We start from the raw sequence: 15,551 nt of genomic DNA, 5'->3' as shown, positions 1-15,551 counted from the left end.
ATTAATTGAATCATAATAATTAATAATAAAAATAATAATAATATTTAAAATAATATTGTTTAGAAGTTGAAGAAAAAATATAAGAACGTTGATGGGAAGTTAAAGGATGACAGGGTGATTAAAATTCTGAAATCAAAACTCCTCAAGAATTATGATAGGTTTTTTTAATCGCTTATTGATTTATTCTCTCGTTCATTCATTCTTTCATTCATTTATTCATTCTTTCATTCATTCATTTCCTCATCATCATAATTATCATTTATTATATTTTTATGGTAATAATTCTTACAGAGTGTTGAACGAACAACTTACTGGTAACGAAAACCTTATGACACCGTCATCATATAAACTTCCCATTTTGATTAAATTCTATTTGATGAACTGCGGAGTTAGAATGACTTACGTGACTTATTCTGGAAAAATTATGAGGTCAATAATAATAATTATAATAATTATTATTATTATATTTTATTATAATTATATTATGATTTGACAGTGCTTCTGGTTTGACGGATACAATATTGAACGCTTGCAATGGCGTCAACTCGTCTGGCCGTAACCAATTTCGATTCTACTGCTTTCCGTAAGTTTTTTAGAAAAAAAAAATTTTTTTCGTGTGTTTTTTTGTGTTGGTGAGGTTTGATAATGATAAAAGTGATGATAGTAGTATTGATGATGCTGACGATGACGACGGTGATGATAATGACGATGATGATGATGACGACGACGATGTTAATGATTATGACACCGATTAGGAGTGTAACCGATCATTAGCTCAATGACAGCATCAACAACAACAAAAATAATTATGACAATAGTAATAATAGCAATAATAATAACAATAATAGTAATGTCATTTGTATAGTGCTTTATGTACAATCATTTAGTCTAATCATCAGCCGTACGCGTTTCTTTGATTTCCGGTTTATCCAATTGAATCCATTCATCACCACGTACACAATCGTACAGGTCTGGGGCAGCCAACAACTGTGATAACGATGATAATAATAATGATGATGATGATGATGATGATGATGACGATCTTTACAGCAAAATTATCACAGCAAAACAGCACATCGACAGAATGACGTCATCGTCTGATGAGAGAAAAATATTCACATACAAAGATCGTGGCAGTCGTGATGATGACGTTAAAGATGATAATAGAAATGATAATGATGCTGACAAAACTGCCAGTGCTGATGATGATAATGCTGTTGGTTGTGGTGGTCATGATGATGATGATGTCTGCCGGGGTGATGATGATGATGATTTAAAAAATTGTTGGAAGGCAGTTGGAAGCTTGAAACTGGTTAACATTATTTTTGATTTAAATTTGAATTAATTAATTTTGCCCAAATGAATGTTCACTTTCAATTTCAGAGAACCTTAAAAAATTAACTGCCACTGTATCAATTTAGTATCTAGGTTTTTTTAATTTTTAAATAGTATCCGTGATATCATATTTAGATACTAGATTGTTGATATCAGTTAAGTTGATATCAGTTAAGTTGATATCAGTTAAGTTGATATCAGTTAAGTTGAAGGTATCTTGGATTAGATTAGGGACAGTTAGGACAATACGTTCGAAATGGCACATCGCTCGTTTGATAGATTTATGGTTGTCTGATGTGTATTGTACCATTGAGTCTTCAGATAATTACAATGCATAAATCAGCCATTCATTCGTTCGTTTATCCATTCATTTGGTTTTTGATTCGTTCATTCATTCTTTCATTTATTCACTTATTTGGTTATTCACTCGTTCATTAATTTATTCATTAATTTATTCATTCATTCATTCATTTATTCAGGATGATTCCGTGGTAATATTGGTGGCGGGAAAGATTAACCTACTTTTCATTGGTAATGAGGATGATGATGACGGTGATGATGACGTTGATGATGAGGAGGAGAATGATGGTGATGATGAGGATGAGGAGGGCGATGATGGTGATGATGATGATGATGGTGAGGAGGGCGACGATGATGATTGTGATGATGATTGTAAATGAGATAATCAGATCGTCGCTATCATCACCATCGTCATCATCAGATGAATTCAATTCAGGGTTCTCCTCCGTCAAGTGCTTCAATGCTGATTTTCCGAGAAATAGGTACGGTAATGAGGATGACAATTATGGTGACGATGACGATGATGAGGGTGACGATGATGGTGACGATGATGATGATGGTAATGGTGAGTGATGATGACCGTGATGATGATGGTGACGATGATGACAATGACGATGATGATGAAGAGGATAAATAATGATAATTATAATAATAAAGATGACGTTGATGATGATGAGGACGACGACGATGATGATAGTGATGGTGATGATGACGATGATGATTATGATGATGGATAGATAGATCGATCGATGGTTTCATCATTCTTCACATACAGAACTGGCAGTGATTATGGTCCCAGTCTTCATTGGCTGTCCAGCAATAATAATAAAAATAAAAGAAGAGAAATATTCAGACGCACTTGTCATGATGATGATGATGATGATGATGATGATGATGATGATGATGATGATGACGATGATGAAGATGATGATGACGATGATGAAGATGATGAAGATGATGATGATGACCGCAATCTCAATTTAAATTCAAAAGAAGACTTCTTTGCCTGTGAAACCTGCTCCAAAAAATGTAAGCATTTCGTAATGAGGTTTTCATATAAAATATAATTTTGTTATTATTAATAATAATGAATAATAATAATGAATAATAATAATAATTGTTATTATTTTCATCATAAATTGGGTGTGTATTTATTTATTTGTGTGTATGTGTATATATTTGGGTAAATGTGTGTGTGTGAGCTCTATCATTCATTCATTTATATAAAAATATATATATATTCATTCATATTTATTCATTCACTCATTCATTCATTTACTCATTCATTTATTCGCTCACTCATTTATTCATTCAATCAATCATTCATCCATTTGTAGGGATATGCGTGGTCTGTGCAAATGTTTGCCATACTGGTTAATAAACATTTCTTTAACATTTGTTGATCAGCGTGTTATGTTATCTTCACGAAATTGCATCATTATTCTTTAATTAAATATAAAATTAAAAATAGTTCTTCACTAATTAATTACAATTATTAATTATTAATTGAAATACCGTTGAAAAGTAAAAATATAAATGGAATCACATATTCTCTTTGCAATTCTCCCTTCAAATTTTTCAAGAGGCATCAAACAGCCAACACACAGTGCATGTATGTATTAATAGTTGTAGGTAGATACACGTAAAACAACGCGCGCACACACACTCACGCACACACGTACATGGCATGTTATAGGCGGGGATCGCAATGTAATTGAACCTGGTCAGTGCTACAAAAGTGCCAGACATTACCGCTAGACCAGTGTTCCCCCGTTGTTATTATTATATGTGTTCTTAATTGATTAAATTGGTGATTTACAGTGATAATTAATATTAATTAGCGTTCCTATTCATCATAATTAGTTTGTTAATTATTTTTCCATGTAAATGAATAATAAATTATTAATTTTATTTTATTTTCATATTTTTTTGTATTTTGACTAGATCACGATCTGTCCATTTACCTTCTAAATTATTCCTCCCAGAGGTTACTATTATTATGATGATTTATCTTACTAGAAGTTTTGCTGATAATGATATTGATGATGATGATGATGGTGATGAGAAGGATGATAACAATTACGAATATTATATATTTGCGTATTAGAGACAATTGCCATGTTGTTGTTTTTTCTTCAAGAAATATTATCGATAAAATTAATTATTTAACTGATTAGTTAATCAAATAACTGGGGCTAATTATCATCCTAATTATAATAATTTATGTTAATTTTAATAATAAATTATGTTAATTACCTACGCTGAACACGCGCAGGCCCTGCTGTATGTGCCATAGGTCTGGGAGGTGCAAGTTAACATGACCGCCAACGGTGTTGATTCATTCAATTGCAATCATGTCCGGGTGTTTTATGGCTTAATGTGCTATCATTATTACATTTCAATGATATCATCACGGTATGATGGTGAGATGGTGATGATAGTATCAGCGTTATCACATTATGATAGTGGCTATGATGATGATAATAATAGTGGTGATGATGATGATGATGATGATGATGATGATGATATATTGGTTGCCCACGTGCTTTGACTATGATGATGATGATGAAGAAGAAGAAGAAGTTGGTTGTGATCGTGATGACGACAATGATGGTAAACAAAATAATATATTAATGTTTTTTTCTGTCACTTTTTGTTTTTCTTATTTAAAATAAATAAATTCGTATTAGTGTTTAATGAGTTGTACAGTGCCTCTTATGACGAACTTCAGACGTCTTGCTGGCTTGTTGAATAAGTCCTGTTTCAGACGTTTCTTCAACAACTGTAGGCCTCTGACGTTTTATTGCTTTAGTTCCACACTCTAAGCATTCCAAATCTGGCTGATGATACTGAATGTCTCTGCTGCCCATGCGCGTAGAATTAAATCTTATAAGTAGAGACCTCCATTATTGTATGATTTCAGTCTGCTTCGGTTCGTAACTTTGGAAACCAGTTGGAGTTGCTCTCTTATCGCCGGCCTGTTGATCAGTGAATCTTTAAATTTTACTTTTTCTGACATATGAAGTCAGAGTGGCTCATGTCCGATGTAAGTTGTAAACTAAAATTGAATGGAATCTTGAACATCCTGCTACCAATGTTGAAAATTGAAATAGAGATACTTTAATTCCGTCCACAATGGAGTTGCAGTAGTCAACTCGGCTACAAATTAAACTGCAAACAAATACTTTTGTTGACTTAACGGTCAGATGATCTCTGATCAATCTTATTCTGTGCAGCTGACAGAAGCATCGACGATAGGACAGAGTTTATTTCAACGACTTTCCATTGATAAATAAGAAACCAGAATAACTCCAAGGTTGGTTATTGGATGTTTGAACTCGTTTGAGTTATCAAAACCATGCGAGCTTCCAATTCACTATTCCTATCCAATCAATACAGATTGAGATTTGCCGATGTTGTGTTTTAGCTTGTTTGATGTTATATTCTATATATGATACTGCAAATACATATATATATATTTATTAAATATATATATGAGTGTGTGTATGTGTATTGGGTGTGTGTGTGGTGTATGGTATGTAATATCATTCTGTACATGTTGTTCCAAAGTTTATGGTGATGCTCCATCAGTCTTGAAAACCCACGTTGAAATAATTTAGTTGGATTTATGTAGGCAGGCTAATATTTATTTAACTTTCTATGTGCAAAACAGTTTGAATTATCGCCCGCGTTGTAGGTAAACAATTGTTTGTTTCAAATTATAAGTAAGTTGTTGAATGTTTTTCAAAAGTAATATTTTACCGATTTATTGATTTTAAATTTTATAATAATAATTAACATTAATTTTTTATATCATTAATCTTTTATACAGTACGATAAGATAAAATTACTAATTAATAATTTAATAATAATTAATAATTTTAAATTAATTTATAATTTAATTAATTAATTATTAAATATTAAATTAAATTTGAATATTAAAATACATATATAATTATATATTATATAATAATAATGAAAATAAATAAAAAAAAAGAAGTGCTATTTTATTTAATTTTTATTAATATAATTTTTATATGTTTGATTTTATTAACTGAATTAATTAAATATTAATTAATTATTATAAAAATATATAATATTGTTTATTTTTATTATTTTTTATTTTAATTATTAATAAAATTTAAAAACTCTTTTTACAAAAAAAGGAAATAATTGGAAAATTGTTCATCCCCAACGAGATGGTATCTGTTCTAAGTTCCAATGACGAAAGTGGGGGTATCAATTTCAATACTCTCCTAATTGAACTCGAATTGCAAGAATTAGAAGTTACTTTCTTTTTTGACGACTTTACTTTTATTTAATTATTAAATATTTAAATTATATTTCAATTAAAAATTTAATTATATTTCATTTCATTATTGTACTTTATTATATATATATATATATATATATATATATATATATATTTATATATCATAATATTTTTATAATATTTATTCATTTGTTAAATGATAAGATAAAATAATTTTTACAGCAAAATCCTCCATCCCCAGTTGCTTACAGTCAAATGCTGTCCATCTATTTACTACAGAATGATCTGTACGTCCATGGCTACTTTCATTTTTTTATTATAATAAAAAAATATTTTATCATAAAACCATTTCTTAGTTATGTTTAATTATGTAAATAATTATAGATTTAAATGACATTTTAACTGCATTTAATTTTAAATATATAATAATTTTATAAAATTACACTAGTTAGTCTTGATTTCATTTTTTTATCTTGTGATTTTTCAGAACTTCAGCTAAATTTTTGTGGAAAAGAATACCTGAAGCAGTTAAAAACGTTTGTGGTTTCCAACTTTATTCGAATTACTAATATAATTTTTATATTTTTTAAAAAATATTTTTAAAATTAGTTTATTTTCAAGTTAATTTATTTGGACAGGCCTCCCCCGAGCTATGTCACGTGTGGGAAGTTGGTAAGAAACTGTGGAGGAAAGATTATCAGGGAGTTTATGAATGTCTGTCGAAAGATTGGGGAGTCCACCTTAAACCTATCATGGAGTCTCTACTCGGTTAGTGAATTAGTGGAAGTTTGGTTTTTTTGGTAATTAAATGGCTTCTTACATTATTTGTATATCTAAGCTTGTTATTTTGTATTATTCATTTTGGTGTTATTTTTGTTAATTCTTTCTTGAGTAATTCTTATAGGTATCAACAACACACACACACACACACACACACACACACACACACACACACACACACATACATTGCAAGTGAGTAAATGTAGATATACATTTCAAACGCACACACACACACACGGACACACACACATTGAATGTAGTAGGCAAGGATCTCCTCACATTCAAACCCTGCCAGGCTCTTTTAACTATTTCACCCACCCACCCACCCACCTTTGAGTATGAATTATGAAACATTCTGAAAACATTTTTTTTAATATTTAAAATGTATAAATTTTTGATCCAAATAAAATTATTAAATTTTTTCAATTTTCATAAAAATTTTCTTGAATTTTACAACGCTTTATTTACGATATTCAGTGGCTCTTTGTTTTTCTATTGAAATATTTCATTTCATGATAAACATGAATGAACAGACTCAACGAGACATCACTGTCTAGACTTGATCTCGATGGCCTACTTCTGTATATCGTTGCAGGATGTTGTCAACAAAGTCGGTGTCACCGGAGACAGATTGCTAGAGAGTTAGTAAGGTTTTACTTTGTTGAATTAGCAGTGTAATGGTTAAGACGCCTGGTTTTGCTATTGTAGTGACCACATTCAAATGCAAAAAGATCAACCTTTACTTCCACTTACATCCATCCATCACATGTGATGGATGTGTTTTGTTGTAACCTCTGAGACAAGTGTGGATATCTTTGCATTCAAACCCAAGCAAACTGCAGCAGATGCAATGCCAGGCACCATAACGCTATTATTGTTATTGATGTTATAGCCCTTGCATCATCACACCATTTTCGTTATTGCTGTTATTGTGGCTGATTTTCATAATTTTCTTGTTTCATTGCCAGTCACGACAGAGAAAGGATGGACATTTGACAGCGTCAACAATGTTTTCTACCCACGAAAGATTGGTCTGTCTGCAGTTTTCTTGTTCTTTCATTATTCACAAGCTGTATTTAATTATAATTATGATATTATTTCTTATTATTATTAATGTTATCATTATTTATTGTCAATTAATTAGTTTTTTCATCATTATCCTTATTACTTGTCAATTTTTTATGAGTGAATAATGATAACGAAAATTATAAATATTTTGCTTATTGGAATATGGTTTTATTTTGATGCTCGTCTATTATACATACAATCATATTTTTTATTTTTATAGTTGAATGTTTTTAGTAATAATTTTTTTTAATCTTTTAACAGAAACGAAAGTAAAGATGGAAGACGATGACGACAGATACCTGGAAGAACTCACTCATTATGTATCATTTCTCGAAAATTAAACAAAAAAACATCTTAATTTATGTATTAGTTAGTTCATTTTCGTTTGTGTCAATTGTTTTGTTCTTTTTTTGTTATTTTATTATCTCAAAAAAAATTTCCTATTTCCTTTGTTTGATTTTTCGCAATAAATATATGTTCGGTCTTATTTCGAAATTATTTACAGCGGTTATGTAGTTTAATTTAGACTAGACCATATTATAAGATAAATAGATTTGGTGTGTCTTGTGTTATTTGGGACATACAAATATATACATAAATATGCATGTGTATATACATACATAATATCTATATATATATATATATACATACATACATAATATAATTTGGATTAATGTTAAACTAAACTAGAACTAATCCAGTTTGATCCAAATTTATACCAAAAGTGATGTCCTTTATACCGATTGTACAGGCTAAACAACGAAGTTATACTTTTTAACTAGTGTTGTACAGATGTACACATAAGTGGAAGTTTTAACTTCATAGTAATGTTTTTTTAGTATATCAATATAGATGTCTTTTAAGCTTAAGCAACAAGGTTAGAAAAGCTGATAAAAAACCAGACTAGAGACGCGGAAATTTGTTATTGCTGTTTGATCTTAGATTATAACACAAAATCTTACATAAGTCATAATTCTTTTATTTAATAAGTTTGTCCGGACTTTGTTACACTTCTTGTAGTGAAATTAAATACAATTTTACAGTTTCAATACATTAAAAATCAGAAGTCGTTTCGAAATTAAACTGTCGGATACATACGGTTTGACGGTATTTTAAAGTAAATCGCTTGCATTCCTGATCAGAGTAAGTAAATTACTCAGTGTGTGTGTTTGTTTTTTCGATATAATTACAGATCAAAAGTACGCGAAATTCACTAAAATTAGTGATTTGATCGGTATGTTTAGTTTTTAAAAATTTTATATTTCTGCATTTTGATCAGCTGCGATCGAGTGTTTTAGCTTCATATTTGGTCTCATTATTATTCATTCATTAATTAATTATTGCACTATTTATGTGACAAGTAAGAAAAGACAAAACACAAATGGCCCAAAAAAACCGTTTATAATTCAGTGAGAATGAATTATAATAATAAAGTTTGATTAACGAAATTATGCTTTTTTCAAAATTATGATTAGATCTCGAATAGAATAAATGTAAATATTCTATTCTATTAATTATTAATAATTAATTAAATTTAAATAGAATTATTATAGAATTATATATTCTGTTAAAAATTAAATTAAACTAAAGTCTGTTTCTATTCAATCCCTAACTCTGATACAATAAAATAAAATGAATAAAATAAAAAAAGTGATAAAAAACATTACAAATTAAAAATGTCCAATATAATAATATAATGCATCATTTTACAAAATTTTACTATTATAATTAATTAATTAATAATTATATGAAATGAATGAACATTTTCATTGATAGATTGTTAAAGAAAGAAGAGTAGAGTTCTTATTACAATGATGTTCCATACTTGTGGCCCCAATGAAGCTATGGTTGTGTCAGGTTTGATAAATAAAAGTCATTTCTTATATAATATATATTTTCAATTTTAGATTCACTGGTTTCTAATTTTAAGAATTTTAGTTTACAAATTGCTAAATCGCTCAACCTATTGTTTATTAAATAAATGTTTTACCGCATTTTAAAATTTACATGAAATAAATATTTAAATGAATTAATATTAAATAAACTTTTTCTAAAGGGTGCTGCCATTCAAAGCCTCTGATTGTGCCTGGTGGAAGAGTTTTCGTCATTCCAGGCCTTCAAAGAATTCAAAGGTCGTTTGTTGATCATCTCATTCATTTGTTCATTCAATCATCTTTTCATTTTTTGATCTGTCCATTAGTTCATTTGCTTATTGGCTTTTATCTGTAAATCAGTTTAGTTGTTAATCTATTTTTTATCCATTAATCTATCAATCTATTTATCCATTTGTCTATCCATCAACCTATTTTTCTATCAATCAATCCATCCATTCATTCATTCATCATCCATCCATCCATCTTTCCATACAGGCTATCACTGAACACAATGACCCTCCAGATCCAAAGTGACCATGTGTACACGCAGCTTGGTGTTGCCATTTCTGTAACTGGCATTGCTCAGGTACCATTATCATCATCGTTATCATCCTCATCAGTATCATCGTTATCATCATCATCGTCGTTATCATCATCATCGTCGTTATCATCATCAGTATCATCATTGGTGTAATCATCATTGTTATCATCCAAGTATCATTATCATAATTATCATAAGTATCATTATCATAAGTATCATTATCAAAAGTATTATTATCAAAAGTATCATTATCATAAGTGTCATCATCATAAGTATCATCATCATCGTGTTGTTATTATTGCTATTATCACACTCATCATCATTATCGAATCATAACTGGCATCATCATAAAATTTATTTTGCATTATCATTAATATCATTGTCATCATCTGTGTATAGTCCACTCCCACAACTCAATGATTGACAACTTGATCATTGTTTTTTCTTTCATTGCCATCATCCTTACCACAGGAATCATTATTAATGTCATCGTCACTGTCGTAATCCTAACTATAATCATCGTCGTTGTCATCTTCACTTCTTACTATTGTTGTTGTGTTGTTATCTTCCTACTATTATTGTTTTGTTTTGTTTGTAGCATTGATTAACGCTTTTTAATTCATATTAGCATGTGCAGGTGATTAAGGCTGGTGATATAAATTCCCTATCCAACATTAATAGTTTTTGAAGTACTATATTTCAATTCCTATGTAAAAAGTGAAACCATCCTTACTGTTGAAACTTGTATTATTTAGGTTAAGATCCAAGGACAGAACCAGGACATGTTGCAGGCCGCCTGCCAACAATTTCTCGGCAAGCAGGAATCTGACATTAGGAGGATTGCCCAGGAAACTCTGGAGGGCCATCAGAGGGCCATCATGGGCAACATGACTGTTGAGGTGTGTGCGTGCGTGTGTTTGTGTGTGTGTGTGCGTGCGTGTGTGTGTGTTGCTGTGAGGTGTGTACATGAGTGTGTTTGTGCTTGTGCCTGGTGTGTGTGCCGTGTTTGAATCTTTGATGATGGAATTGTATTGAGTTGAATAACTGAATGAATGATGGAGGAACATCGGATCCATTGTAACGATGAAGATGTTTGTATAATTTTACATTTTGTAGTCTTCTTTTTCTCAAAGCACAGAATTTCGCATTTCATGTTCAAAATTTATTGCTGATTATCCAGCTTTATTAGTAGATGTTACACATGTTAGAAATTATTTTCTAGAGTAATCACAACAATTCGTCTGTTTATTTATTTATTATTATTATTTATTTATTATTTATCCATCTCAGGAAATCTACAAGGATCGTAAGAAGTTTTCGAAGGCAGTGTTTGAGGTGGCCTCGTCGGACCTGGTCAACATGGGCATCAGCGTGGTCAGCTACACACTGAAGGATGTCAAGGATGATGAGGTAGGTTTGTGTCAAGAGGATGATGAGGTTTGTGTATCTGCTGGCCGGCTGGCTGGCTGGCTCTTGTCATCAGCCGTTTCGCTATTCAAATGATAAGCTGAGGAGTTGGACTGCGACTGCTCCATTATTCAACATTTCAACAAAAGAATAAATTGAAAACAAATGAAAAATTTTTGTATTTGAGAAGTGTTTGTAACAGATTTGCATTCATTAAGAAATAGAAATGAAAATCTGCTTAGATAATGCAAGTGATGTTGATGAAGATGTCGTCGAATGTTGTTTATTATTGTAGCTAAGAGTGATTCATGCTGCTTGCAGGGTTACTTGAAGGCACTTGGAATGTCTCGAACTGCTCAGGTCAAGAGGGATGCTCGCATTGGAGAGGCTGAAGCAAGAAGAGATGCTGGAATCAAGGTGGGTGTTGGTTAGATGGCTGGCTGGCTAATTGGCTGGCCGACAGTTACATAGTTGTTTCATTGAACAAGTCCAACTGGACACATTGATACACTCACATACACACCAGCACACGCGCGCATACAAATTTGAATCCTGATTTACGTTGGTAGGAAGCAATGGCTGAGGAGCAGCGCATGGCCTCGCGTTATGTTAACGACATTGAGATAGCCAAAGCACAGAGAGACTTCGAGCTGAAGAAGGCTTCATTTGATATGGAGGTGAACACGAAGAAGGCGCAGGCTGAGTTGGCCTATTCTCTCCAGGTATGATCTTCATTATTCTTCATTCAGTTCTTTCTGTTCCTTGGGAACATACTTATACACACACACGCACGCATATGCACACGCACGCATGCACACGCGCACATTTGTGCACTCACTTGCAGGCGGCTAAGACAAAGCAGGCCATAAAGGAGGAAGAGATGCAGATAACAGTGATAGAGAGGGCTCAGCAGATCCAAGTGCAGGAACAGGAGATCGTGAGGAGGGAGAGAGAGTTGGATGCCACCATCAAGAAGCCTGCAGAGGCTGAAAAGTTCAAAATGGAGAAGCTTGCTGAAGCCCATAGGTTGGTTGGTTGGCTGGTTGGCTGGCTGGTCATGTGTTGGTATTTAATGGTCATGCGTTGGTTGGATGGTTATTTAACTTGTTGATGATTGTGAAGCTAGATGATTATGATTTGATGTGATGATGAATTTACTATCATTTGATGTGATGATATTTGTGGTGAATTTCTTTGTCTAGAAATCGCGTCATGTTGGAAGCTCAAGCGAACTCTCAGGCTATCAAGGTTGACTGATTGTTTGGTTTGGGTTGTTTGTTTGATTGATTGATTGATTGGGGAGTTGTTTGGCTTGTTGTCTGATTGAATGATCGTTGGTTTGATTGGATCGGTCAACAAATTACATAACTTTGTTTATATCATCACCTACATCAAACTGCCATCTTTTGAAACTGGGATCAAATCGTTCTATTTTTTATTATCGTTCATTATCACCGTCGTCATTGTTATTAACATTTTCAAAACTAAACAATCGCCAGCTGAAAGGAGAAGCTGAAGCGTTCGCCATCGAAGCCAAGGCGAAAGCAGAAGCCGAGCAGATGTCGAAGAAGGCAGAGGCCTGGAAGGAGTACAAGGACGCTGCCGTTGTTGATATGGTTCTTAACATGCTGCCCAAGGTACCACTGTATTTTGTGTGGTATACTTTTTTGTGCCACTTCGAATATAAGCTGTCCATGTTATTTATGTGCATGTGAGACGTACTCACATACATTCCACACACACACACACACACACACACACACACACACAAAACAGACACACACACACGCACGCACACACATCACATGATGAAACAGATGGCTGCTGAGATTTCGGCCCCTCTTTCGAAGACGAAGAAAGTGACGATGGTGTCGGTGGGCAATGGGGAGATCGGAGCCTCGAAGATGGCCAAGGAGGTCCTCGACGTCATGGAGAAGTTGCCGCTCATGGTCGAGGGCATCACAGGAGTTAATGTCAGCAAGGTTGGTTGGATGGATGGATGGATGGATGGATGGATGGATGGATGGATGGATGGTTGTCAATGGTGTCATTCACTCATTCGTTTGCTCATTTATTCACTCATTCATTCTCTCTTTCACTTATTCATTCGCTCATTCTTTTACTCATTTATACATTCGTTCTTTCATTCAGTTACTAATTCACTTACTAATTCACTCTCTTAGGCAATGAAGTTGAATCGTTAGAAGATCAAAGAAGATATAATGCACAGCAAAGCAACACACGCAGGCAACCACACACACATACACACATACATACACACACGCACCTACATGTATTCGCACACACACATACATATACACATGGTTGATTATCATATGCATTCGTAAATTTTAACAACAATAAAACAACAGAAACATTGTTAACACACAATCAGCAACATTTCATTAACAGCAACATGAACATGAATATTAACAACAACAAACAACAACGCAACATGAACACAAACAACAACACAAACAGCAACAAACGTGTAACCTCCTTAACCAACCACTTTATGTGCATTCTTTCTATATATTTGTAACTATTTTTTTTCGAAACTACAACATTTTTCAGTGTTTCAGTTTTGTTGTTCGTTCGTTGTTTTAAAGATTTTTATCAGTTTTATTGAATGATTGATTGATTGAATGATTGATTGATTGATTGATTGATTGATTGATTGATTGAATAGTACCTACCTGATTTGTTGCCTAGCATTCGTTGTTAAAGCACAGCAAATGACTGTTTTGCTGTTTTGCATTGTTATATTATGGATATATATATATATATATATATATATATATATATATATATATACGTACGTGTGCGTGCGTGTGTATGCGTGCGTTCGTGTGTGTTTTTCAGAGCTGTTAAATTACAAACCCTGGTCTAACGCAGACACCTTGTAAGATTTCTTCTAGATTTGCAACTTTCAACGCTTATTTTGGTTTCTATACTCCTTTTTGAGTTGTTGTTGTTTTATAACCAACATCATATTTGTCATATTTATCAACATTGAATCACGATACAGTTTATTAACCATTAATTATTATTGTATCATGATGGAGTTGTGAAATGAATTAAGGAATAGGGAATTAGTTAGGCACTACTAGTTTGTTTGGCACTACCAATTAATGCTTGGTTGCATGGCATGATGGTGTAGTAGTCCTACCTTTGCTGTAACTGTGTTGTTTTCAACTGCAATGTCTCCAGCGATAGATTTTCAATAAGTTCTTAACGCCAAACACCCGCAAACAATGCGAATGTTTCTGTATTAATTTATCATATCTAGTGCTTCACGCAGTCAATTGGATTTAAATTTTGAAAAATTGTCTAAGCTTTTTTAATATAAATAAACTTTAAAGTCTGCATTTATTTAATTGTCTAATGATTTTCAGTTAATCAATTTTTATAGAATAATGTCGATCTGCGTTCATTAAAACCGAACGATATTGCCAAATCTGCTTTTGCTTTTTCTGGTCCTTTTCTCTGGAACTCTCTACCTACTTCTCTGACTACTTCTCCATCACTTGCGAAGTTCAGAGCGGATCTCAAGACCCATCTGTTTTCAAAATTCATTGAGGAGCGCTGTTGAACATCGCGAAAATAGCGCTTTATAAGCTAATTGATTGACTGATTCATTGATACAATATTTTATGACTCGATTTTTTTATAAAAGCCTAAAAATCTACTTTTCAACGTTTCAGATTTTCAGGTTCTTATGAGAAATAAACATTTATTTAGCAGCTCTGCTGTATAAACGTTCATGTGTGTAGCAGGGTGTATGTGTCTGGATGTGCGTATGTATGGCGTTCGTGTGTACGTGTGTGTGTGTGTGTCAATTTTCAACACATTTACACGTATATTTTTTCATACAATGCATACTTGTCTATATATGAGCTTATTTAAATTCGATACTTCATTTTTTCACTAACTTTTTTCAAGGCTGAACTGAACAATGATCGTATATCGCCAG

General features: G+C 32.4%; 2 protein-coding genes across 2 annotated transcripts; both read left to right on the top strand.

Moving 5' to 3' along the window:
- Positions 1-4,654: 4,654 nt before the first annotated feature.
- Positions 4,655-8,097, top strand: HELRODRAFT_167566 (hypothetical protein; the record flags this gene model as incomplete). Its single annotated transcript, XM_009013067.1, has 5 exons — positions 4,655-4,681; positions 5,802-5,921; positions 6,547-6,676; positions 7,222-7,329; positions 8,018-8,097. 5 exons carry the CDS (start codon positions 4,655-4,657, stop codon positions 8,095-8,097), a joined length of 465 nt encoding a protein of 154 aa, XP_009011315.1.
- A 1,473-nt stretch (positions 8,098-9,570) lies between these two features.
- Positions 9,571-13,761, top strand: HELRODRAFT_72567 (hypothetical protein; the record flags this gene model as incomplete). The annotated part of the gene is made up of 11 exons (XM_009013066.1): positions 9,571-9,613; positions 9,813-9,888; positions 10,126-10,216; positions 10,927-11,070; positions 11,462-11,589; positions 11,881-11,995; positions 12,148-12,300; positions 12,423-12,604; positions 12,781-12,826; positions 13,078-13,215; positions 13,396-13,761. 11 exons carry the CDS (start codon positions 9,571-9,573, stop codon positions 13,759-13,761), a joined length of 1,482 nt encoding a protein of 493 aa, XP_009011314.1.
- Positions 13,762-15,551: the final 1,790 nt, after the last annotated feature.

The sequence above is a fragment of the Helobdella robusta genome (assembly GCF_000326865.2).
Source record: "Helobdella robusta unplaced genomic scaffold HELROscaffold_11, whole genome shotgun sequence".
NCBI lineage: Eukaryota > Metazoa > Annelida > Clitellata > Rhynchobdellida > Glossiphoniidae > Helobdella > Helobdella robusta.
This window is presented reverse-complemented; position numbering and strand designations above follow the sequence as displayed.